Raw genomic sequence first — 27,597 nt, 5'->3', positions numbered from 1 at the left:
AAGCCATTTTTCTCAGATCCACTCTATGAACAGTTACTGCCTCTGCTTGGTAAGGCAGTATAGATTGATGACAATTTAATCAATTTTAGATAAGGCTGTAATGGAACAAAATGTGGAAAAAGCCAAGGGGTCTGAATACTTTGTGAATACACTGTGCACACACACACACACACACACACACACACACACACACACACACCAGTCCTTTATCCATTTCCTGGCACCAGCATCTCCCCTGATGTATCCAGCTAATGACTAATATTTTTATGTATTTATAGATTATAAATTATAAGATGCATATGTGCATAACATTTATCCAATTATATTATTAGAACCAACAGACTCATGTGAGATACAGTAACATTAGGTCTCCCTCTCAGAGCTTTACTGTGTAATTATCTGTGTAGCCACCATGGTACCGTGTAAATGTCTGTGTATCCACCATGGTACTGTGTAAATGTCTGTGTATTCACCATGGTACTGTGTAATTATCTGTGTATCCACCATGGTACTGTGTAAATGTCTGTGTATCAACCATGGTACTGTGTAATTATCTGTGTATCCACCATGGTACTGTGTAAATGTCTGTGTATCCACCATGGTACTGTGTAAATGTCTGTGTATTCACCATGGTACTGTGTAATTATCTGTGTATCCACCATGGTACTGTGTAAATGTCTGTGTATCAACCATGGTACTGTGTAATTATCTGTGTATCCACCATGGTACTGTGTAAATGTCTGTGTATCCACCATGGTACTGTGTAAATGTCTGTGTATCCACCATGGTACTGTGTAATTATCTGTGTATCCACCATGGTACTGTGTAAATGTCTGTGTATCCACCATGGTACTGTGTCAATGTCTGTGTATCCACCATGGTACTGTGTAATTATCTGTGTATCCACCATGGTACTGTGTAAATGTCTGTGTATCCACCATGGTACAGGGTAAATGTCTGTGTATCCACCATGGTACTGTGTAAATGTCTGTGTATCCACCATGGTACTGTGTAATTATCTGTGTATCCACCATGGTACTGTGTAAATGTCTGTGTATCCACCATGGTATTATACTTGGTTATGCACACGCACACAGACCATGTTGTCCTGCTGATCATAGTTTTGCTCACTGATATTATACACACTGATCCACACAGCTCTGTTTGGCTGCATATCTGTTTGTCTGTTTATTGAGTTTAATCTTTTTCAAATCTCATTGTGAATATGTGGTGAGTATTGGAGTAGGGCATTGACTGTATGAAAAGAATGGACAATAAAGCTTTAGAAATTTGAATTGAAGGAAAATGTACTCCGCGACCTCAGGATGACACTGTACGTGCACGAAGACTAAATAGAATACTGTACACCATCCCCGGGCAGAATCACACACATACATAGATATACGGGCCAGCTTTCTTTCTGAGTTAGACCAGAAAGACTCCTCTCTCTTACTGTCTCCCAATCCCTCTTTCACCCCACTGCACACAGAGACAGTGGCTGTCTCTCTCAAAGCATCCATTTGGCTCTAAGTACACCTCACAGAACTCAGTCAATGGGCCAGACACATTGATACATCACACATGTGCTCTCTCTCTTGCTCTCTCTTTCTCTCTTTTCTCTCTCACACACACATGCATGCACACACACACACAGTGATGTTGACCAGGCAGCCGTGTCAGACCTCTGTTAGGAGTTGTGTAGTGTGTACGTAGGAGCCTGCATCTTGACAGGGCAGCAGCAGATGTATGTGTTTCCCTCTATCATTCTTCTCTCTGTTTCTCTCTTGTTTTTAACCTTTATTTTAACTCTCTCTGTTAATCCTGATTCTGATGTGTTTTTCTCTAGTTGTTTTAACATAGATCCTCTTTCCTCTGTATTGCTGTGTGTTTTTCTAGATCGGTAGGGATATGGTTATGGTATGGTATGGTTATGGTATGGTATGGTTATGTTATGTTATGGTATGGATATGGCTATGTTATGGTATGGATATGGCTATGTTATGGTATGGATATGGTTATGGGTATGTGATGGTAGGGATATGGTTATGGTATGGTTATGTTATGTTATGTTATGGTATGGATATGGCTATGTTATGGTATGGATATGGTTATGGGTATGTGATGGTAGGGATATGGTTATGGTATGGTTATGTTATGTTATGGTTTTGTATATGGTAGGGATATGGTTATGGTATGGTTATGTTATGTTATGGTTTTGTATATGGTATGGATATGGTTATGGTATGGTTATGTTATGTTATGGTTTTGTATATGGTAGGGATATGGTTATGGTATGGTTATGTTATGTTATGGTTTTGTATATGGTATGGATATGGGTATGGTATGGATATGGCTATGTTATGGTATGGATATGGTTATGGGTATGTGATGGTATGGATATGGTTATGGTATGGGTATGGTATGGATATGGCTATGTTATGGTATGGATATGGTTATGGGTATGTGATGGTATGGATATGGTTATGGTATGGTTATGGATATGGTATGATCATAGATATGGGTATGGATATGGTTATGGGTATGTGATGGTATGGATATGGGTATGTGATGGTGTGTGTTATGGTATGGATATGAATATGTTATGGTTATGCTATGGTATGGTTATGGTATGGATATGGTTATGGTATGGATGTTATGGTTATGGTTATGATATGGATATGGTTATGGTATGGATATGGGTATTGGTATGGATATGGATATGGTTATGGTATGAATATGGTTATGGTGATGGTTATGGTATGGATATGGTTATGGTATGGATATGGGTATGGTTATGGTATGAATATGGTTATGGTGATGGTTATGGTATGGATATGGTTATGGTATGGATATGGGTATGGTTATGGTATGGATATGGATATGTTTATGGATATGGTTATGATATGGTTATGGATATGGTTATTGTATGGATATGGGTATTGGTATGGCTATGGATATGGATATGTTTATGGATATGGATATGGATATGGTTATTGTATGGATATGGTTATGGATATGGTTATGATATGGTTATGGTATGGATATGGTTATGTATGGATATGGATATGGATATGGTCATGGTATGGCTATGAATATGGTTATGATATGGATATGGTATGGATATGGTTATGGTATGGCTATGGTATGTATATCATATGGTTATGGTGTGGTATGGGTATGGTTATAGTATGTACAGTGGGGCAAAAATGTATTTAGTCAGCCACCAATTTTGCAAGTTCTCACACTTAAAAAGATGAGAGAGGCCTGTAATTTTCATCATAGGTACACTTCAACTATGACAGACAAAATGAGACAAAAAAATCCAGAAAATCACATTGTAGGATTTTTAATTAATTAATTTGCAAATGATGGTGGAAAATAAGTATTTGGTCAATAACAAAAGTTTATCTCAATACTTTGTTATATACCCTTTGTTGGCAATGACAGATGTTTTCTGTAAGTCTTCACAAGTTTTTCACACACTGTTGCTGGTATTTTGGCCCATTCCTCCATGCAGATCTCCTCTAGAGCAGTGATGTTTTGGGGCTGTTGCTGGGCAACACAGACTTTCAACTCCTCCCTGTAAATATTTTCTATGGGGTTGAGATCTGGAGAATGGCTAGGCCACTCCAGGACCTTGAAATGCTTCTTCCGAAGCCACTCCTTCGTTGCCCGGGCGGTGTGTTTGGGATCATTGTCATGCTGAAAGACCCAGCCACGTTTAATCTTCAATGCCCTTGCTGATGGAAGGAGGTTTTCACTCAAAATCTCACGATACATGGCCCCATTCATTCTTTCCTTTACACGGATCAGTCGTCCTGGTCCCTTTGCAGAAAAACAGCCCCAAAGCATGATGTTTCTACCCCCATGCTTCACAGTAGGTATGATGTTCTTTGGATGCAACTCAGCATTCTTTGTCCTCCAAACATGACGAGTTGAGCTTTTAACAAAAAGTTATATTTTGGTTTCATCTGCCCATATGACATTCTCCCAATCTTCTTCTGGATCATCCAAATGCTCTCTGGCAAACTTCAGACGGGCCTGGACATGTACTGGCTAAAGCAGGGGGACACGTCTGGCACTGTAGGATTTGAGTCCCTGGCGGCGTAGTGTGTTACTGATGGTAGGCTTTGTTACTTTGGTCCCAGCTCTCTGCAGGTCATTCACTAGGTCCCCCCGTGTGGTTCTGGGATTTTTGCTCACCTTTCTTGTGATCATTTTGACCCCACGGGGTGAGATCTTGTGTGGAGCCCCAGATCGAGGGAGATTATCAGTGGTCTTGTATGTCTTCCATTTCCTAATAATTGCTCTCACAGTTGATTTCTTCAAACCAAGCTGCTTACCTATTGCAGATTCAGTCTTCCCAGCCTGGTGCAGGTCTACAACTTTGTTTCTGGTGTCCTTTGACAGCTTTTTGGTCTTGGCCATAGTGGAGTTTGGAGTGTGACTGTTTGAGGTTGTGGACAGGTGTCTTTTATACTGATAATAAGTTCAAACAGGTGCCATTAATACAGGTAACGAGTGGAGGACAGAGGAGCCTCTTAAAGAAGAAGTTACAGGTCTGTGAGAGCCAGAAATCTTGCTTGTTTGTAGGTGACCAAATACTTATTTTCCACCATAATTTGCAAATAAATTCATTAAAAATCCTACAATGTGATTTTCTGGATTTTTTTTTTCCCTCATTTCGTCTGTCATAGTTGAAGTGTACCTATGATGAAAATTACAGGCCTCATCTTTTTAAGTGGGAGAACTTGCACAATTGGTGGTTGACTAAATACTTTTTTGCCCCACTGTATATCGTATGGTTATGGTATGGATATGATATGTGTATCGTATGGATATGGTATGGTTATGGTGTGGTGTGGTATGGGTATGGTTATGGTATGGGTGTGGTATGGTTATGGAGCACCTTTTACTGTCTCCATGTTAGCACGAGAGAGAGAGGGAGATCTCATAAGATTGGTTACTGTGTGCAACCAATCTGTGGGTCTGTGTATGTATGTTGGACCTGGAATGTGTGTGTGGTGCACTCCAACATTAACTTGTGTGTGTTTTCTCTCCTCAGAGGACGGGCCGTACCAGCAGAACCCTCCCCCCACCTCTTCCAATACACTCCTACTACCAGACGACCGACGACAGAGCCTCGTCCCTGTAGAGTTCGCCGGCCTCCTCCACGGCTCCTCGCCAGCCTGCGAGACGCCCGACACACCCTACCACCTCTACACCTCCAACACCAATCCCAAAGCCCGAAAACACACCCCCTCGGACCCCCACACCAGCCCGGTAACCACCCTCGGTAACCATGGCAACCTCACTTCGGTAACCCAGCCCTTTGAATTAGGAATTGGACTTCCACCGCCCCTCATTATCCCTCACACAGGAAACGAGGCGTTGGCTCTGAATACCCCCAAAGACCCCCTCAAAGACGACAGACCCCCCAAACCTCAGGTAGTCTATCGCACCATTTTCCACACCCGGGTTAACCAGAACCCCCAGAGCGCCTCGCCCTCCTCCTCCTCGCCGTATGGTTGGAACGGGGAGGCGGTGGTGGTGAGGGGGTGTGTGTCGGGAGCTGGTGGACCCAGGGAGGGGGCACCGGGGTCTGGGTACGAGGACAGGGCCTTTACCCTGGGCAGGATGAGATCCATACCTCGCAGTGTGCTGGACCTAAAGCTCTCCAAGTCACTGTCCAAGTCTGACTCCAACCTGGTGGCTGTGTCGCCCATACAGGTCTGTTGTTGTGTTTATATCCCCTTTTAATGGAGAAACAATGCTGTTTTTTTGACCATTCCCTCTTTATCTTGTGTGAAATGTCAGGTGTAATATTAATTGCGGTTAAAAGTACTGCCCCAGGCTTATTACACTGAGAGGGTGGGTCTTGGTAAATGTAACCGTTTGTTTGTTTACCATTGGGGGAAATGACTGTTACAGAACCTCACCTTAGAATTTGCTTCAAGCCACAGACAGTTGTCCAACTTGATAAACGATATTGATTCAATTGATGGATCCATTGTTAAATGTAGATTAATGGACAGTGTGTTGACGGTCTCTTTCAGGAGGAGTACCACTGGGGGTCGGGGGCCAGGGGCCAGGGGCCGAGAGGAAGCCCAGGGGACACCGCCAGTCCTGGGGGCCAGCTAGAGAGAACACCCTCCTTCACTGCTGAATGGGAGGAGGTGAGAGAAGCACGTGCTGTGGCTGCTGTTCAGTCAGATAGAAATGTCATGTCTAGAACTTAAACAAAGCAGAAATGACGTGGTCTATTAAGACGTGGTCTATTATCTGAGTCTGTTCTACACAATTATTTTCTGGTCCAAGAGAAAAATGACAGGAATGTCCAGGTTCCTTTACTTTCTCTTCTATAAAGTAAAAAAAGAAAAGGTGAGAGGAAATTAAGAAAAGAGAGGAGATTGAATGAGAAAAAAGGTATGAAAAATGCATTCCGCGATGGAGAGATAGCAAGTAAAAAGCATTTGTGTGTGTGTGTGTGTGTGTGTGTGGGCGGGGGTGATGTACCTCTGACATACTTTTAAGCATGATTGTGATCCACGTGTCTATTTCCATTGGTGTGAAATATTATACACACTGACTCAGCCAAATGATCTTCTGGTCACTATTCACACTAGACACACACACACCAACACTAATGCTTCTCTTGGGTGTGTTTGGAGAGGTGACCAATGTTAAGATATGCAGGAAAAGGAGTCCAGCTTCATACCCAGGAACACACCCAGGAACACACACACGTTAAGCCACCTCTTCCATACACATATGATCAGCCTATACAATTCATTAGAAAGATATCAACTTCACTAATTGCCACTTTACAGTCCAAAACATCATCATTAGTGTAGAGCCTTGTTCTAGACTGGATTCTGCACTCCTGAACATAGCAACAAAACACTTAAGCTGATTGGCTAATATACTGGGTGTGTTTGACATGTGTGATCTAATTGATGTGTATGATCATATGGCTTTTTCACATGCTGTATAGTAGGGCTGTGATGACCCCAGTTTATCAGATGCTGTATAGTAGGTCTGTGATGATCCCAGTTTATCAGATGGTGTATAGTAGGTCTGTGATGATCCCAGTTTTTCACATGCTGTATAGTAGGTCTGTGATGACCCCAGTTTTTCACATGCTGTATAGTAGGTCTGTGATGATCCCAGTTTATCAGATGCTATATAGTAGGTCTGTGATGATCCCAGTTTATCAGATGTTGTATAGTAGGGCTGTGATGATCCCAGTTTTTCACATGCTGTATAGTAGGTCTGTGATGATCCCAGTTTATCAGATGCTGTATAGTAGGGCTGAGATGATCCCAGTTTTTCACATGCTGTATAGTAGGGTTGTGATGATCCCAGTTTTTACATGCTGTATAGTAGGGCAGTGATGATCCCAGTTTATCAGATGCTGTATAGTAGGGCTGTGATGATCCCAGTTTATCAGATGTTGTATAGTAGGGCTGTGATGATCCCAGTTTTTCACATGCTGTATAGTAGGTCTGTGATGATCCCAGTTTATCAGATGCTGTATAGTAGGGCTGAGATGATCCCAGTTTTTCACATGCTGTATAGTAGGGTTGTGATGATCCCAGTTTATCAGATGCTGTATAGTAGGGTTGTGATGATCCCAGTTTTTACATGCTGTATAGTAGGGCAGTGATGATCCCAGTTTATCAGATGCTGTATAGTAGGGCTGTGATGATCCCAGTTTATCAGATGCTGTATAGTAGGGCTGTGATGATCCCAGTTTTTCGTTCATTAGCGATGGTTTGCCATACATTGCAAATGCCATACAATTCTATAGAGGCTGAATGATGATGATAAATTACCTACAGATTCTTCTATTCATCTGCAGCAGTTATACAGAGAAGGGTCATATTTAATTACCTGCTTCGGGAAAACAGAATGGGAGCGCTGGAAAATGAAGGAAATCTACACTTTATCTAGAAAACTATGTGGACACCTATTCAAATGAGTAGATTTGTCTATTTCAGCCACACCTGACAGGTGTATAAAATTGAGCACACAGCCACGCAATCTCCATAGACAAACATTGGCAGTAGAATAGCCTTACTGGAGCGCTCAGTGACTTTCAACGTGGCACCGTCATAGGATGGCACCTTTCCAACAAGTCAGTTTGTCAAATTTCTGCTCTGCTAGAGCTGCCCCGGCCAACTGTGAGGGGTGTTATAGTCAAGTGGAAACGTCTAGGAGCAACAACGGCTGAGCCACCAAGTGGTAGGACACACAAGCTCACAGAACAGGACCGCTGGAGCGTGAAGCGCGTAAAACTTCTATTCCTCGGCTGCACTCACTACTGAGTTCCAAACTGACTCTGGAAGCAACGTCAGCACAATAACTGTTTGGCAGTTAAGCAGCCACACACAAGCTCACCGCCATTGGACTCTGGAGCAGTGGAAACGCGTTCTCTAGAGTGATGAATCACGCTTCACCATCATGCATTCCAACGGACAAATCTGGGTTTGGCGGATTCCAGGAGAACGCTATCTGCCGATTGCACAGTGCCAACTGTAAAGTTTGGTGGATGAGGATAAATGGCCTGGGGCTGTTTTTCATGGTTTGGGCTCCTTAGTTCCAGTGAAAGGAAATCTTAATGCTACAGCATACAATGACATTCTAGATGATTATGTGCTTCCAACTTTGTGGCAACAGTTGTGGAAGAACTTGACTGGCCTGCACAGAGCCATGACCTCAACCCCTTCAAACAACTTTGGGATGAATTGGGACTCCGACTGCGAGCCAGTCCTATTCACCCAACATCAGTGCCCGACCTCACAAATGCTCTTGTGGCTGAATGGAAGCAAGTCCCCACAGCAATGTTCCAACATCTAGTGGAAAGTTTTCCAAGAAGAGTGAAGGCTGTTATAGCAGCAAAGGGGGGACCAACTCCATATTAATGCCCATGATTTTGGAATGAGATGTTCGACTAGCAGGTGTCCACTTACTTTTGGTTATGTATTTGTTCTATTTTGAGAATAAATGCAAGAGACAGTTCTGCTATAGCAAGAGGATGACCACAAGGGAAGGCTCACTAAAGAACTGTATGTGCTTATATGGATAGTGCTCTTAAACAGGCAATCTGCTGTTGATACATCCATTTTTGGACTTATAAATCAATTATATGTACCCATTGATTCTTGAAGAATATAATTTATAAATGCCTCATGAGCTTAGTTCAACTGTCATACCCCATCAGAACCCAGAATATAAGCTTGTTTTACTCCAGTGTTTGTAAACAAATTAAATATGACTCTCTGAGGTCATTAAAGATCCCATGGCACTTATCGTAAGAGTAGGGGTGTTAACCCCGGTGTCCTGGCTAAATTCCCAATCTGGCCCTCAAACCATCATGGTCACCTAATAATCCCCAGTTTACAATTGGCTCATTCATCCCCCTCCTCTCCCCTGTAACTATTCCCCAGGTCGTTGCTGCAAATGAGAACGTGTTCTCAGTCAACTTACCTGGTAAAATAACGGATAAATAAATCAAATGTAACAAGTACGATATAGCCTCAAAACATGGTTTAAACTATCATTTTGATATCTGTTCAGTCCATAGCTCTTTGTATGAATTGAAGTGGTTGTAGTTCTCCAGCCCCATCCCTCAGCTTCTTACAGAAACAGTGGTAGGAAGAACGCTTTGTAATTCTTTCAGCTGCAGATTTCTCCTTTAAATTACAAAATGACTGTTTTCCCTGAAAAGGATGCAATGCTGTAAATAAGTGTAGGTTACATGGGATCCATTCGCTCTTAGATATGTTGCTAACTTTAGGAAGTAGTGATCTATTACTTTTGTACTCAAACCCAATGTGGGAATCCCAATTGTCCCATTCCAGAGATTACTTTAAAATTAGGAATTGTGTAATTTGAGGGAGCTCTCTGATCTTAGATCAGTGAGTCGGCAATCATGTGGTAGCCCCCATAGGCAGTCATTGAGCCTGTCAGATGTAAGGCGCTGCACTGAACAGTTGAGTGCTTAACAGCAGGTCTAGGGTCAGATTCCTGCTGTGGAATCCTCCTGTAGACGAGTTTAAAGGCAGACAGAGGCTTCTGAAGCCGTAACCTAGATGGTTACTCTTTTTCTCTCTTTCTCTCTCTTTCATGCTTTCCCATCCATCTTATCCCCTCCTTTCTCTCCCCTTCTTCATACTTCCTCCAAATCTCCCCTTTCCTCCTTCAGCCTCCTCTGTCCTCCTCGCCTGTCAACTCAATAAAATTCAAAGGTGATTGATTGTCATTCATTAGAATTTATAACGACCATGTCACCAATTTACATATAGGCAGCTGGAGATACAGCATGAACATTTTCTAAATTGCAACTCTCTCTTCTCTCCTCTCTCTCGCTCTCCTCTCCCTTCTTTCTCTCTTTTCTCTCTCTCTTTCTCTCTCTCCTCTCCTCTCTCTCCTCACTTCTCTCCTTCTCTCCATTCAGATTGATAAGATAATGAGCTCCATTGGGGCTGGCATCAACACTGGCACGGGCTCAGAAGGGATCAAGGAGAATAATGCAGGTAAACAGATAGTCAGACACCTCACCTCACTGAAATCACCAGCTTCCATACCTCCTTTCTCCTCTATCTCATGATCTCCCTTCTCATCTCTCCCTCTTTCCTCCTCAGTTCTGTCTCATCCCCACTTGTCCTTCTGTCACTCCCCCTCTCACCTCTTTCTCCTCCTTCTCTTCCCCTCTATCTTCCCCCTTATTTCTCCATCCATCTGCCTCCTCTCTCTCTCTCTCTCTCTATTTCCCCTGATCTCCATCCTCCCGCCTCTCCTCTCCTGTGCATGTGAAGCATTCCCTTACCATGGTAACCACTTTGAGAAATGCGGTTTGCGCGATGTGCTCAACCTGCTGTCTCCCACCAACGCACATGCACCCGCACCCACATTGTGTGTGTTGGGGCAGCTCAGCTCTCAGACAAAGAGGCTCATCTGATGGCTATTGCTATCTGTGCAAGGCACTGAGATAGAGGGAGGGGGACAGAGGGAGTGAGAGAAGAGAAAGAGAAGGAGGGGAGAGAGAGATATCGACAGAGAGAGAGAGGGGAAAGGGAGCGATAGAGGGAGAACCAAGAAAAGAGCGAGAGAGAGAAAGAAGGGAGAGCAGAGAGATCGAGGGAGAGAGAAACCGGAGTAGGGAGGGAGGATAGAAAGAGGAGGGAGAATGGGAGAGGAAGGCAGAGTGGAGAGAGAGAGCGGGGGAGAGCAGAGAGAGAACGAGAGAAGGCTGCAGAAAGCATCCAGTTGAGTGTGGGAGTACTTGATAAAGAGAATTCTACCAAGCAGGCAGCTCTCCCTATCTCTCCTTTCTTTCTTCTCTCTCTCTCTCTCTCTCTCTCTCTCTCTCTCTCTCTCTCTCTCTCTCTCTCTCTCTCTCTCTCTCTCTCTCTCTCTCTCCTGCTGACACGTACACACACGCGCACACACACACTCGTACACATACACAAGCGAGGCGAACAGGCAGGCAGGAGCAACAGCTGAGAGCGTGAAAGGAAAGCAGCAGCAAGACACACGCATCTATCGGATCTATCTTACCCCCTCCAGCCTCTGCACCCTCTCTCTCATGGATCTTACCCCTAGGACGGCACCTCTTCTCTGGATCTAACCCTAGCCCTCCCCCTCTTTTCCCAATTCCTGGATCTACCTCCAACCTCCCTACACTTATCCCCCTACCCCCCTTGTGCCCCAGCACCCTAGCATGCTTCGCCCCTCCATCCTCATCCCTAAGCCATGCTCATAACCCTCAGCCAAGCCTAACCCCAACCCCCATCCTCCAACCCCCATCCATCCTACCATCCTCCCCCTCTCTTGCCTCTCTCATCCACACTCTTCCTCTACCATGGCGGGCTCGTTCGACAGCCACATTGCCCGCAACATGATGTGGCAGTGCCAGCTCTCCCAGCCCGATTGCCGGTGTTACCGGGTGGATGGCTACTCCCTCCTGAAGCGTCTGCCCCTTCACCCCCTCATAGGTCCCCGGTGCCCCATGCAGTCTGTGGGCCAATGGCTGGACAGCATTGGACTGGTCCAATACGAGAACCACCTACTGGCCAACGGCTTTGACAACGTGCAGTTTATGGTGAGTGGAGAGGGGGAGGAGAGAGGGGAAGTGGGGGAGAAAGGAAGTTGTCTAGATTTTGTTACTTGTGTTTTTGTTGGGTTTGTGTCGTTTTCTTGGTTTTCTGGTGGGTTTTGTGTCTTCTATAATTTATCTTTCTCAATCTCTTTTTCTCCTTCTCTCTCTTTCTCTCCTTCTCTCCTTCTCTTCTACCCTGTCTCTTTATCTCTCCTCTTCTTCTACCCTCTCTCTTTCCTTCTTCACATTATCCATGTCTATTCTCTCATCTGCTCTTGTTTTCTTCTCTCCTTTCCAACCTCACTCTCTCTCTGCTCCCTTTCACTCTTTATTTCTGTCTCTTTCTCTCTCCTCTGTCTCTCTCTCTCTGTCTCTCTCTCTCTCTCTCTCTCTCTCTCTCTGTTTACTGCTCTCTTTCTCTTCCTCTCCTCCTATCCTTCCTGTTTCTCCATCCCTGTACTTATTCCATTCAATACACCCCAAGTCCCACAGGACAGTGGCACAACACACAGATTACTTACAAAACACACACGCAATAAACGTAATCCAACACACACACACACACAACTCTGTGAACTATCAGTCTTCCTCTCTTTCATCCTCCCATCACTCCTTTTTTCTGCTCTTTCATCTCTGGTAGCGTGGAGAGAGAGACTACATGTGTATCATTTAGTATGCATGAACTTCCTCTGTGACATTTCACTGTGTGTTTGTGCATTGATCTCTCTGTGACCGGGCACACATGTTTTAGCTTGGCCTGTACTTTGACATGTGCATGATTTAAAACTCATCATACGTGACAGGGAGCTTGTGGTATTGGTTCAAGACGTGTGTGTGTGTGTGTGTGTGTGTGTGTGTGTGTGTGCGCGTGTCAAATCACATTTTATTTGTCGCATGCTTCGCGAACACTTGCTTGCGTGCGTGTGTGTGTGCTCTGTTTCTGAAGATCATAAAACAGTGTGCAGTACCAACAGAGGGAGAGAGTATACAGATCTAGAGAGAGTGAGACCAAGGTAAAGAAATAAATAAAATATTGAGGGAGGGAGATTCATTCCTATTTCCTATTTTACAGCTTTATCACATAAACAAACATTTGAATAATGATACAAAAAGACTGTGCTATCCTGCGTGTGTGTGTCTGTGTACATGTCTGTTACAGCCCCTGCCTAATCTTTATTTATGTATTATACAAGAGCGGATGTCCAATCGACATTCCAGCTAGCAGCCACCATGACTGTATCTCCATGCAGAATGAGTTTCATGGCACACTAAGGCTAAAGTACATTCTCTTAATAATCCAGTTGTATTGGCTAGCAGTCTGAGTGCAGTCTAACAATAGATGTTTAACATGTTGAGCTGCAATTGGATTTTTAGTTTGCTCAACATTTGGGCATATTCTCAAGTTGAAATGTATGTTCACTCATCCATTCGTTGTGGACATTCAATTGAACTTGAGAATGTATTCTACCTTATTTGCATATTTCCCTGTGGGCCTCTAAGTTAATCTTTCTATGACAATACACTACATACAGTATATCATAAGACCTTTCTTTGAGGGCCTAGTTACACCCTAACTCCGTGGTCTGAAACTCCTGGTTTACAGGCCACAGCAAGTCTGCAAGTCACATATTGCTGGCTTGCAAAATTGTGTGTACAGTAGTTCCTATTGGAATATCCAACCAATGGAACTTTTAATCACCCACAACCTACGTTCAGAATCAGGGCCCCAGACTGCAACAGTTTAGTCACATTGTCTGTGCGAGTAAAAAAGATGTATTGGTGCTTGCTGCTCATTCTACATGGTCATCTTACTCCAAACGTCCTATTTTTTTAGGAGGCTAAAATCATGATTTGGTCAAACAGTAATGTTCATTATCCTGACGATTCCTGTAATGACAGTTTTTGCCCTGCCCCTGTGCCTGTTTCACTGGGGCCTGCTGCTGTGATGAGATACTAACTCCCTCCTCCCCCGCGCACCGGGAGTAGAAAAATTGTTCTGGTTGTAGGCTATAACATTTCACAATCCAGTTGCGGGAGAAACACAGATTTGGAAGCAACTAATGTTGTCGCTGTTGAAAATAGAGAGAGGGTTCTCAGCTTTCTGTAGGTATACTTTTTATTTCTCAATTCTCAATATTGTGCTCTATAGAACTATTTTACAACCAATACATTTGATATGGCATTGAGATACAGATAGTGGGAAATACACAGTGGGTAGTAGGCTACAACTACAATGTATGTTTAGGACATTGCATTTACTGTTAGATTAATACATGGCTACAGTACAAGCAGTGGGTATTACGTTTAGAGTTAGCGATCTAGCTATGGTGTTTTTTTTGTTTCCTCTTACTCAGGTGGTGAATTAGCCCCAAATAAATTAGCCTATGATATTAGCAAACATAAATATTTAGTCAAATAAAATGTTATTGGTCATATGCGCTGAATACAACAGGTCTAGAATACAACAGGTCTACAGTGAAATGCTTACTTACAAGCTTGTTGCCAACAATGCAGAGTTAAAAAGTAAGAAAAATACAAAAATAAATATTAACAAAAAATGTATTTTTTATTGAACAAAATACAAATCTGGAGACCTATTTTAACAGTAAAATTGAACAATAGCCAAATTGTCAACCCAAAATTCATGAAAATTACTGAATAAGGTTGCACATCAAAATATCTTGACTCATGCATTCCTGCATGGATACGTTAGATGAAACCACTTATTTATTGAATACCATCTCTGCTGTCTATTACACCTCTTACAAAGTCATTCACAATGCTTTTTTAATTGGTTAATAATTGTTTATATTGTGTGACGCTACAATGTTTTCGGTTGAGACCAAAATATGGTTGGATGCTTCCAAACGAAAAAGTTAGTGGTACCAGTACCACCAAGGGAAAATGTTAGTGTGGAGCCCTGAGAATGACCCTGAGAAGATTCATTCATGAGACTCAGTGTTGCCAACTCATTTTCAGGGGAAGTTGCTAGAGGCAGGTCGATTTGTTGCTAAAAGTTGCTAAATGACGTTGTGATGTCATTCTGTGATGACGTCGTTACGTAATAACGCAAAACTGCGTCATTACGTAGAATACACAATAACGTTAGTCAAATTGACTGTCCATCCCGGCGAAAAATATGATTTGACGTTTGTTAGTTTAGATTTGTTTTGTTTATTATCATATTTTTTATATTTGTAAAAGTAATATAAACACAACACATTTCATATGATCACATATTTTTCTTTTTAAACACAACACATTGAATTATTGGACAATTACACATTATTGAAGAGTTACATTTTATTTATTTTCTTTTTAACTAGCAAACCTACACATTCTGAACAATTATAGTTTTAAGCAGTGTATTGGTAGTTAGTTAACATGCTACCTAAATGATCAACAATTATAGGTTCAAGCTAATAACAAAGTATATGTGCTATCTTATTGAACAAGCAACTAAACCCAAATAATGATGTATGTGCTAGGCATCTCTCTCCAGCTCTCTCCAGGTTGTTGTGCTGCTTGGCTGGCTAGCTGCTCAATGGTTTCCTCCAGATATTGCCACTGTTCTCACTGACACTGCAGTACACACTGCCACCATCAGCTGTGTGTCTCTGCCAGTTCCAGAAAGTCCACTCCTTACGTAGTGTAAATATGATGAATCATAGATTGGCAAGGAAATCCTCTTCATCTTCACTGTCCAACTGCATTGTCACAGAGCTGGAACCAGCAGAAGAGGATGGAGTGGCCTTAAAGCTGTACGCTGCTGTGGTGGCAAACTGCTGCAGAACTTCACTTGGTAGTTTATGCTGGTAACAGGTATCACCAGCCAGCTTCAGTCCATACCGCACCCAGAGTATGGAGTTGAGAGTGTGCAGTGACATTCTATTTCTTAACTTTGACTTGACCACACTCATTTGGCTGAACAGCCATTCAACCTCCGCATTTGAGTGTGGCAAGGAGAGGGCAGCGAGTGCAGCTTTGCACAGTTCTTCAAATGGATTTGACCCGGAAGAGTCCGTGTAGTTTTCGACTGTGTTTTCAGTTGAGTCCCACCTAAACAGATGGATGTTTCTCCATTGGGAAACAATGTTATCAATTGTTTGGGGCTGGTACCCCAGTAGCTCAGCTACTTTAGTCATTTCACTGGTGCCTTTATTGTGCTTTAGTGTTTCCTTAACACTGAACAAGGCCATGTGTCGCAAGGCGTCTAGGTTGTCTGGGAGCCTTGCTTGCAGCTCTTTGCTTAAAGCAACAATGTAGTTGATGCACTGTCTCCGAATGACCTTTTCGTCCTCTGGTGCAAGACTGAGTTGGTACACCGTGCTCTCTAAAAGGTACCCACGGTATGGTGATGGACTGAGATGTCCATCAATGGCGTCCTTCAGGACATCCATTTTTGCCATAGGGTTAACTAATCTGCTGCAAATTGATGTTAAGGGCTGTACCAGATTGTCTTAAAGCTTGACAGGATCTGTTTGCTCTCCCTCAAATGACTTCACTGCAACTTGCACATCGTGATCTGCAGGGGTTTCAGGCCACAAATAATGGTGGCATACACTGCTTTGTACGCCTCACGCCGTTTTGGGGAAATCGAAAACCAGTTGTCGGTTTCCCTGATTAAGTAAACAATCCTAGGGATGCTGCACTGACAGCCAATTGTAAACAATGGCACACATAGCAGATGAGTACCAAATTGGGCAATGCACATTCTTCCTTTAAACTCTTGTGCACCCCGTTGAGCACCCCAGTCTTCACGGACACATTATCAGTGCCAATACCCTGCAGATTCTCTTTTTTAAGGTTACACTTCTCAAGAAACTCAACTACCGCCTTTACTATTGATCTGGCATCGCCCCCCCTCCAATTCAACCAGCCTAAGAAATGTGACACAACAGTTCTTTTTTTTAGCACTGAAATACTGAATCACCACACTGAGGTATTTTGAGACACTGACATCAGTGGACTCATCCAAAAGGAGACTGAACTTCTCATCCCCCACATCTGATTTGACCCTTTTGAGAAAATAAGGAGCCTGTACTCCCCTAATCATTTCTGTGCACTTGGTGCGTTCCATTTGGAAGTTTGTTGCTGCCACGGATTCTGAAAAGGCAGCTTTTACACGCCTTACCTAAATGGTCGCATGCTAGCAGGGAACAATGCTCCGCAGTGGGCATTGCCATAGTAGCTTCTGCACTTGCAGTTATCCACTTTCTTAACCAACTGTGGTAATGTAGACTGCGTTGCAGGGTTGTACGGTTTTGATTTATTTATATGCTTTGCTGTAGCACAATGTTTTTTGATGTCATACATTGTTGCAAGCATATCTGATCTGCAGTACTCACAGTATGCCTGACAATCATCCCCAATTACTGGCTTCAGCCAACCTTTACATTCAGGTACAGACTCGCACTCTTTTCTGTACTTCTGGCTGTACAATTTTGATTGAGACATGTTGATTGATGTTGTAAGTTCTGTTCAAGATCAAATCATTTGTGACCAACTATCTTCACTTCCCTAGTCAGCCAACAATGATTTGCAATTAGCTGAAATTGCTGCTGGCCTGCTGCTGCCTGTGCATGAGCTGAGCGCCTGCTGCTGACGTCACTCACAATGCACTTTTGCAGCCAGGCACGTGTGTTGTGACTGAGTGTGTGACAGAGAAAATCGGTTGTGTGTCATTTAGAAGGAAAATGCATTTTAGCGTTTGAGTCACTTTTCAGAAGTTGCTAAAAAGTAGCTAAATTTGTTGCTAGGTGCTGTTTGAAAAAAAAGTTGCTAGGGTACTCTGAAAAGTTGCTAAATCTAGTAACACAATTTCTAAATTGGCATCACTGATGAGACTACCTAAATCATCTACACTGGAACAGCCATCTCAGTAACTGTTGCAATAAATCCAACTACTAACAGATTGGATTAGTTTAGAAACATTTGTTATTTATTTTTGTGTAGTATAAGATTAATCAACCGATCAATGTACATGCAAAAACACAGGTATTTTAACAAACACTTCTGATAATCAACCTGTAGTGCAGCATGCTGGGAAATATGATAATGATGGGCGTGGTTTTAAGCAAACATGTGTTTGTAATTTTAGTCAATAAATCTTGAGCAATCTAAAATATAGTGTTGAGCAAACTAGAAATCGTATTGCAGCTGGTTGCCTTGATATTTATGGGTTGAATCCACTTCAATGCTATTTTGAAGTCCACTCAACTCAGAGAATAATGCTGATTAAGCAATTGGTTAAATGGCTTTTTTACAGTGTGGTATATACAGTAGTATTGGTTTGGCTGTTGTAAGATATGGTCGATTTATTTTATGCAGAGAGAGAGAAACTGCTTATATGTGTCTGAATAATTTTCCACATTTTGTTATGTTACAGCCTTATTCTAAAATGGATTTAATTTGTTTTTCTCTCATCAATCTATACACAATACCCCATAATGACAAAGCAAAAACAGTTTTTTTTATACATTTTTGCAAATGTATTACAAATAAAAAACTGAACTATCACATTTACATTAGTATTCAGACCCTTTAACTCAGTACTTTGTTGAAGCACCTTTGAAGTCGATTACAGCCTTGAGTCATCTTGGGTATGACGCTACAAGCTTGGCACACATGTATGTGGGGAGATTCTCCCATTCTTCTCTGAAGATTTTCTCTAGCTCGGTCAGGTTGGATGGTGTAGCTGCTGAGCCAGGCACGTTGGACACTGTTCAGTGTCAGACAGATGTTGCAGGAGCTTTGCGTGATCTACTCGATCAAAGGCTTTGGACATATCAGCAAGTAACACCCTCACCATAGTTGGTTTTCTGGAGTCTGTAGCTGTCAACCAGGAGTTTTTGTAGATGAAGTTCTCCTGGATTTTTCCAGGGCATGACGTTAGAGAGATGGGCCTCCCGTCACTTACTGTACCTGGGTTGGAAACTTTAGGTATGGGGACACACATTGTCAGTCTTCCAGGCAGCAGGAACAGTCCCCTGCCAGTAGGAGGTGTTAACTATGTGTGTGAGGACAGGAGCTAGATCTTCTGCATGCTCTGTTAGTAGTCAGGCTGGAATGCCATCAGGCCCACAAGCTTTACATGGGCTGAGTCTGGTCAGAGCTTGCTTTATCTGGCCAATGCAGCACAGCTCAACCTGACTTGTAGGCACGGGCAGGGGTAAGTTGGCAAGAGGTGTGGTGCTTGTCCATGCTTCAGCAAAAAATACATTAAAAACATCAGCCACGTCGTTGTCTTCAATTCCCTCCACCTGTATTCTCCCTCCTGATGTTTTCTGTCGTCCCAGTCCTTTGTTAATGAAGTCCCATCATTCCTTAGGGTTTCTCTTCTTTAGGTCCTGGATTTCAGTTTTGTATTAGTTTGTTTTTGCTTCCTTGATAAGCATTTGCACTGTGCTTCAGTATTTTCTCCATCCCATTGTTTTCCCCCCTGTTGAAAATCTCCTGTCTTTTCCTGATGGCAGCCTTTATTCCTTCAGTCATCCAGGGCTTGTCCAGTGTTGCCGTTTTCTTGAATCTGGTTTAAATGGAGGCAAGGCATCCAATGGAACAGAGAGCTTTCAGGAAAAACAGCACTTCCTTGTTGGATTTTCCTCAGGTTTTTGCCTGCAATATCAGTTCTGTTATACTCACAGACAATATTTTGACAGTTTTGGAAACTTCAGAGTGTTTTCTATCCTAATCTGACAATTATATACATATTTTAGATTCTGGGCCTGAGAAATAGGCAGTTTCAAATGGGTACGTGTTTTAGCCAAAAATGAAAATGCTGCCCCCTACACTCAAGAAGTTAACAACATTCTCACACTGGTGTTCCTCTTATCCAGGTGGGCGAGGGCAGTGGGGAGTGCAATAAGATTTTGTCATCTGGTGTCTGTCATGATGTTGTTGATGTGAGCCATGACCAGCCTTTCAAAACATTACATGCCTACAGATGTGATTGCTAAGGGGCAATAGTCATTTAAACAGGTTACCTTGGCGTTCTTGGGCACAGGTACTGTGGTGGTCTGCTTGAAACGTAGGTATTACAGACATGGTCAGGGAAAGGTTGAAAAATGTCAGTGAAGACACTTGTCAGCTGCTCTGAGTATGTAGGCCATCTGGCCACTCGGCCTTGTGAATGTTAACCTGTTTAAAGGTCGAACTCACATGGAGAGCGAGATCACACTGTCCTCTGGAACAGCTGGTGCTCTCATGTATGGTTCATTGTTTCTTGCCTCAACGCCTAGCATTGCAGTCATTTAGCTCATCTAGTAGGCTTGCGTCACCGGGCAGCTCGTGGCTTGGTTTCCCTTTGTAATCCGTGATAGTTTGCAGCCCTGCCACGTCCAATGAGCATCAGAGCCGGCGTAGTAGGTTTCGATCTTAGTCCTGTATTGACGCTTTGCCTGTTTGATGGCTCATCGGCGGCAGTAGCGAGATTAATTATAAGCGTCTGGATCAGTGTCCCGCTCCTTGAAAGCAGCAGCTCTAGCCTTTAGCTCAGTGCGGATGTTGCACGTAATCCATGGCTTCTGGTTGGGATATGTACCTATGGTCACTGTGGAGACGACGTCGTCGAGGCACTTGTTAATGAAGCCGGTGACTGATGTGGTAAACTCCTCAATGTTATCGGATAAATCCCTGAACATATTCCAGTCTCTGCTAGCGAAACAGTCCTGTAGCTTAGAATCTGCTTCATCGGACCACTTCTGTATTAAGCGTGTCACTCAGTTTTTGCTTGTAAGCGGGAATCGGGAGGATAGAGTTATGGTCAGATTTGCCAAAGGGCGGGCAAGTGAGAGCCTTGTATGCCTTTCTGTGTGTGGTGTACAGGTGACATTCTGGTAAAAATGATTTCAAATCAAATGTATTTGTCACATACACATGGTTAGCAGATGTTAATGCGAGTGTAGTGAAATGCTTGTGCTTCTAGTTCCGACAATGCAGTAATAACCAACGAGTAATCTAACCTAACAATTCCAAAACTACTACCTTATACACACAAGTGTAAAGGGATAAAGAATATGTACATAAAGATATATGAATGAGTGATGATACAGAACGGCATAGGCAAGATGCAGTAGATGGTATCGAGTACAGTATATACATATTAGATGAGTAATGTAGGGTAAACATTATATTAAGTAGCATTGTTTAAAGTGGCTAGTGATATATTTTACATCAATTTCCATAAATTCCCATTATTAAAGTGGCTGGAGTTGAGTCAGTGTGTTGGCAGCAGCCACTCGATGTTAGTGGTGGCTGTTTAACAGTCTGATGGCCTTGAGATAGAAGCTGTTTTTCAGTCTCTCTGTCCCTGCTTTGATGCACCTGTACTGACCTCGCCTTCTGGATGATAGCGGGGTGAACAGGTAGTGGCTCGGGTGGTTGTTGTCCTTGATGATCTTTATGGCTTTCCTGTGACATCGGGTGGTGTAGTGTCCTGGAGGGCAGGTAGTTTGCCCCCGGTGATACGTTGTGCAGACCTCACTACTCTCTGGAGAGCCTTACGGTTGTGGGCGGAGCAGTTGCCGTACCAGGCGGTGATACAGCCCGACAGGATGCTCTCGATTGTGCATCTGTCGAAGTTTGTGAGTGCTTTTGGTGACAAGCCTAATTTCTTCAGCCTCCTGAGGTTGAAGAGGCGCTGCTGCGCCTTCTTCACGACGCTGTCTGTGTGGGTGGACCAATTCAGTTTGTCTGTGATGTGTACGCTGAGTAACTTAAATCTTACTACCCTCTCCACTACTGTCCCATCGATGTGGATAAGGGGGGTGCTCCCTCTGCTGTTTCCTTTCAGTTTCCCTGCGTTAAAATAACCGGCCACAAGTTGTGCCACCTCTGGAAAGCATTTTCTTGTTTGCTTATGGCCCTATACAGCTCACTGAGTGCAGTCTTTGTGCCAGCATCAGTTTGTATTGGTAAATAGACAACTACGAAACATAGAGATGAGAACTCGTAAATAGTATGGTCTACAGTTTGAGGTATTCTCACTAAGGCAAGCAAAAACTTGAGACTTCCTTAACATTAGAGATTGTGCACCAGCTCCTGTTGAGAGACCCACCCTTCCCCCTAGCCGTACCTAAGCCGTCCTGTCTAGATGATGCATGTTCGTCGACGTAATCTTGTTAGGAGGCAGCCTGGCCTGCGTCTTTTTAGCGGGGTCCTAGGGATTAGGGCCTAGTCCGGAGTAAGCAGAATGTTTAGAGCTGCCGACTTGTAGAAATCTTCATCTAAATCGAGGTTAGTGATCGCCGTTCTGATATCCAGAAGCCATTTTCGGTCATAGGAAATGAAGGGGGAGACATTATGTACAGAAGAAGTTTAGATCAACATAAAATAGCCGAAATAGTCGGGAGCCCGTAAAAGGCCGCTTTCCACTGCAGTGTCATACTTGGTGCGTATAAATACAAAGTGTCACTTGATGTCAATAAAAATGAAGGGAAATAACATTGTGAGCAAAATATTTAATCATTTCACTTCAGTAAATGGTTTGTAAAGGCTTGATGACCATAGATTTGAGCATGTGTAGCCTCCATTTCAGAAAATCCTCCTTTATCTCAAATGTCTCATTGGTGTTACTGTCATTGGTGTTACTATTCCTACTGGTGGCACAATGTTATCATAATAGTATCAATTGTTTAAAGTCATTAATCTACCATGTTAGTTGATTTCGAATGGGAAGATGTACCCAAATACATACAAATTAAAAAATTGAGAAAAATAAGTTCCTGTTTTCCAAAACTCCTTGCCCAAATGCCACCGTATTTTAAGAAAGACCCACATACCATCACGTACACATACCACCCTATCCTTGTCATTCCCTTCCCATTAGTATTATACTAGTCCAGTCTGGGGAATTCTCTCATCCCCGCCTTGCCTGGCCCTTTTTTCTTTATTTTATAAATCTGTGATCTCTTCTCCTGCTCTGAAATGCCTTTAGATATAATTAATATTGAATAAAGCCGCGCCGAAGCTTCTGCCCGGTCTCTTTCAAGTACCGGGGGTTACTTCAAACTTCACTATTGTTAGTTTCTATTTCTCTGACGCTGGAACATTCCACCACACTAACTCGCTAGGAAGTATTTACATGTTCTGTTTCTCTTTGAGGTTTCAGCCTGCCGAGTGGCGAGGGAAACGGTTTGAGCTTCTTCCTTCAACTAGGAAACCTCGATGTGGGACACATCGTTTCATATTCATGAGATGTTGGACGACGGGGAGATAAATCATTGATTTGGTTTCCATTAGACTGAGAAAGAAAACGCTGGAAATTGATGGTGGCCATTTAAAAAAAATAATAATAATTTTTAGCACCACTCTATTCAGGAGATGAAATTGACAGCAAACTGAAATGGGAACAAACAGCAAACTGAAATGGGAACAACAGCTATGCTATGGAGAGGCTGCTTTTCCCATTACAGTTGCATATCAACTTCATGTGATGGAATTGACTAGAGCCTAAATTAATTTGACCCTAACTGCACACTACCACTGCAGTAAAGCCTACTGGGATCAACAGGCAAACAGAGACATGTACACACACACACACATACGTTACACTCATGCGCATAACAATAGACACACACACACACACACATTCCCTACTTTACTCAAGCTTTGGTGATTGTTGTTACCTTGAGAACTCAGGTTTTCTCTGTCCACAATAGAGGGCCTATGAGGGGGCGTGGTCTGTCACCTTAACCAGCCAGTAAAGGACAGCTGTTGGTCTGATTGATGTACGGATAGGGCGAGGGGGGAGGTGCCTGTCGTCATGGAGATGGGTGAAGATGACTTCTGTATTTACATTAAGGGGTCATTATGAAGGGGCTTAAATGGAGACAGATCTCACTCCCGGTACAGACACACCACTAGATAATGGAGGTGTGTGTGGGTGTGAATGTGTAGGTGGGTACGTGTGTGTGTGTGAGTGTGGGTGCGTATGCAATAGTTAGTATGTAGTAAATAAATTAGCCCATTCTCCGTGTGGAGTCCTCTGTATTAAGCCTTTTGCCCCATGCTACCTCTTACACCCAACTCTGTTTATCAGAGGAGAGAGAGTGCATGCAGAAATCTGCAAAAATATCCTCCTTATACAACTTAAAACACCAATAATGCATGCAGAGCAGAATTAAGCCGATACAAGCTAATTATCAAAATCCAGTAAAGAGCCATTTAATTCTACAACCACCTAAAAGGAAGCGATTCCCAAACTTTCCATTTCAAAGCCATCACCTATAGAGAGATTAACCTAGAGAGCCCCAGGACAGCAACACAATTAGACCCAACCAAACCAATGAGAAAACAAAACGAGAATTACAAAAACAGAGCAAATTAGAATACTATTTGGCCCTAAACAGAGCGTAACAGTGGCAGAATACCTGACAACTGACTGAAACAAAATGAAGGAAAGCTTTGACTATGTAGAGACTCCGTGAGCATAGCCTTGCTATTGAGAAAGGCCACCATAGGCAGGCCTGGCTCTCAAGAGAAGACAAATGATGTGGAAACTAAGCTGCACTTCCTAACCTGCCAAATGTATGACCATATTAGAGAGACATACAGTGCATTCGTAAAGTATTCAGAGCCCTTGACTTTTTCCACATTTGTTTTGTTACAGCCTTATTCTGAAATGGATTAAATAAATGAAAAATCGTCATCAATCTACACACAATACCCCATAATGATAGTGAAAACAGGTTTTTAGAATTATTTTTGCAAATGTATTAAACATTTAAAACAAAAATAAACTCCCCTTTTCAGGACCCTGTCTTTCAAAGATAATTCGTAAAAATCCAAATAACTTTACAGATCTTCATTGTAAAGGGTTTAAACACTGTTTCCCATGTTCAATTAAATATAAACAACTCATGAACATGCACCTGTGGAACGGTCATTAAGACACTAACAGCTTAAAGACGGTAGGAAATTAAGGTCACAGTTATGAAAACTTAGGACACTAACGAGGCCTTTCAACTGACTCTGAAAAACACCAAAAGAAAGATGCCCACGGTCCCTGCTCATCTGCATGAGCGTGCCTTAGGCCTCCTTTCTAGGCATGTAGAAAGGAGGCATGAGGACTGCAGATGTGGCCAGGGCAATACATTGCAATGTCTGTACTGTGAGACCCCTAAGACAGTGCTACAGGGAGACAGGACAGACAGCTGATCATCCTCGCAGTGGCAGACCACGTGTAACCACATCTGCACAGGATCGGTACATCCGAACATCACACCTGCGGGACAGGTTCAGGATGGCAACAGCAACTGACCAAGTTACACTAGGAACGCACAATCCATCCATCAGTGCTCAGACTTTCTGCAATAGGCTGAGAGAGGCTAGACTGAGAGCTTGTAGGCCTGTTGTAAGGCAGGTCCTCACCAGACATCACCGGCAACAACGTCGCCTATGGGCACAAACCCACCGTTACTGGACCAGACAGGACTGGCAAAAGTGCTCTTCACTGACGAGTCACGGTTTTGTCTCACCAGGGTTGATGGTCGGGTTTGTGTTTATCGTCATAGGAATGAGCGTTACACTGAGGCCTGTACTCTGGAGCGGGATTGATTTGGAGGGGGAGGGTCTGTCATGGTCTGGATTGGAGGGTGAGGACTAGGGCCATTCCCCCCAGAAATGTCTGGGAACTTGCAAGTGCCTTGGTGGAAGAGTGGGGTAATATCTCACAGCAAGAACTGTCAAATCTGGTGCAGTCCATGAGTAGGACATGCACTGCAGTAATTAATGCAGCTGGAGGCCACATCAGATACTTACTGTTACTTTTGATTTTGACCCCCCTTTGTTCAGGGACACATTATTCAATTTTTATTAGTCACGTCTGTGGAACTTGTTCAGTTTATGTCTCTGTTGTTATGTTCATACAAATATTTACACATTTTAAGTTTGCTGAAAATAAATGCAGTTGACAGTGAGAGGACGTTTCTTTTTTTGCTGAGTTTACCTTATTTACATATTCAGTATTCAGTATTCAGACCCTTTCCTATGAGACCCGAAATTGAGCTTAGGTACATCCTGTTTCCATTGATCATCCTTGTGATGTTTCTACAACTGGAGTTGGAGTCCACCTGTGGTAAATTCAATTGATTGGACATGATTTGGAAAGGCACACACCTGTCTATATAAGGTCCCAAAGTTGACAGTGTATGTCAGAGCAAAAACCAAGCCACGAGGTCGAAGGAATTGTCCATTGAGCTCCGAGACAGGATTGTGTCAAGGCACAGGTCTGGGGAAGTGCACCAAAACATTTCTGCAGCATTGAAGTTCCTCAAGAACACAGTGGCCTCCATCATTCTTAAATGGAAGAAGTTTGGAACCACCAAGACTCTTCCTAGAGCTGGCTGCCCGGCCAAACTGAGCAATCGGGAGAGAAGGATCTTGGTCAGGAAGGTGACCAAGAACCCAATGGTCACTCTGACAGAGGTCCAGAGTTCCTCTGTGGAGATTCCCAACCTTCCAGAAGGACAACCATCTCTGCAGGACTCCACCAATCAGGCCTTAATGGTAGAGTGACCAGATGGAAGCCACTCCTCAGTAAAAGGCACCTGACAGCCCGCTTGGAGTTTACCAAAGGCACTTCAAGGACTCTCAGACCATGAGAAACAAGATTCTCTGGTCTGATGAAACCATGATTGAACTCTTTGGCCAGAATGCCAAGCGTCATGTTTGGAGGAAACCCCACACCATCCTTACGGTGAAGCATGGTGGTGGCAGCATCATGCTATGGGGATGTTTTTCAGCAGCAGGGACTGAGAGACGCAGGAGTGGCTTTGAGGACAAGTCTCAGAATGTCCTTGAGTGGCCCAGCCAGAGCCTGGACTTGAACCCTATCGAACATCTCTGGAGAGACTTGAAAATAGCTGTGCAGCGACGCTCCCCATCCAACCTGATAGAGCTTGAGAGGATCTGCAGAGAAGAATGGGAGAAAATCCCCAAATACAGGTGTGCCAAGCTTCTAGTGTCATACCCAAGAAGACTCGAGGCTGTAATCGTGCTTCAAGAAAGTACTGAGTAAAGGGTCTGAATCCTTATGTAAATGTGATATTTCCATTTTTACTTTTTTATAAATTTGCAAATATATCTAAACCTGTTTTCACTTTGTCATTATGGAGGATTGTGTGTGGATTGATGATGGGGGAAAAACAATTCAATCCATTTTAGAACACGGCAGTAACGTAACAAAATGTGGATAAATTGAAGGGGTCTGAATACTTTCTGAATGCACTCTATTTCCCTCAGATTACACAGACCCCACATGGAATTTGAAAACAAATACAATTTTGATCAACTCCCATATATATTTGGTGAAATAGCAGTGTGACATCACAACAGCAAGATTTATGACCTGTTGCCACAAGAAAAGGGCAACCAGTGTAGAACAAACACCATTGTAAATATAACCAATATTTGTTTATTTATTTTCCCTTTTGTACTTTAACTATTTGCACATCGTTACAAAAATGTCTCTATTCCTCTGAAACTTTTGTGAG

General features: G+C 43.1%; 1 protein-coding gene across 1 annotated transcript in view; it reads left to right on the top strand.

Annotated features, from left to right (window-relative positions):
- Positions 1–27,597, top strand: part of LOC112267806 (ankyrin repeat and sterile alpha motif domain-containing protein 1B) — a 326,014-nt gene that overhangs the window by 218,759 nt on the left and 79,658 nt on the right. The window contains 4 exon segments of the mRNA XM_042297888.1: positions 5,066–5,730; positions 6,057–6,176; positions 10,460–10,538; positions 12,000–12,106. Of these exon segments, the coding sequence (XP_042153822.1) occupies positions 5,066–5,730; positions 6,057–6,176; positions 10,460–10,538; positions 12,000–12,106 (971 nt within the window).

Source organism: Oncorhynchus tshawytscha, linkage group LG15, assembly GCF_018296145.1.
Source record: "Oncorhynchus tshawytscha isolate Ot180627B linkage group LG15, Otsh_v2.0, whole genome shotgun sequence".
Lineage (NCBI taxonomy): Eukaryota > Metazoa > Chordata > Actinopteri > Salmoniformes > Salmonidae > Oncorhynchus > Oncorhynchus tshawytscha.
The sequence above is the reverse complement of the archived record's forward strand: the minus strand, read 5'-3'. Positions and strand labels throughout refer to the sequence as shown.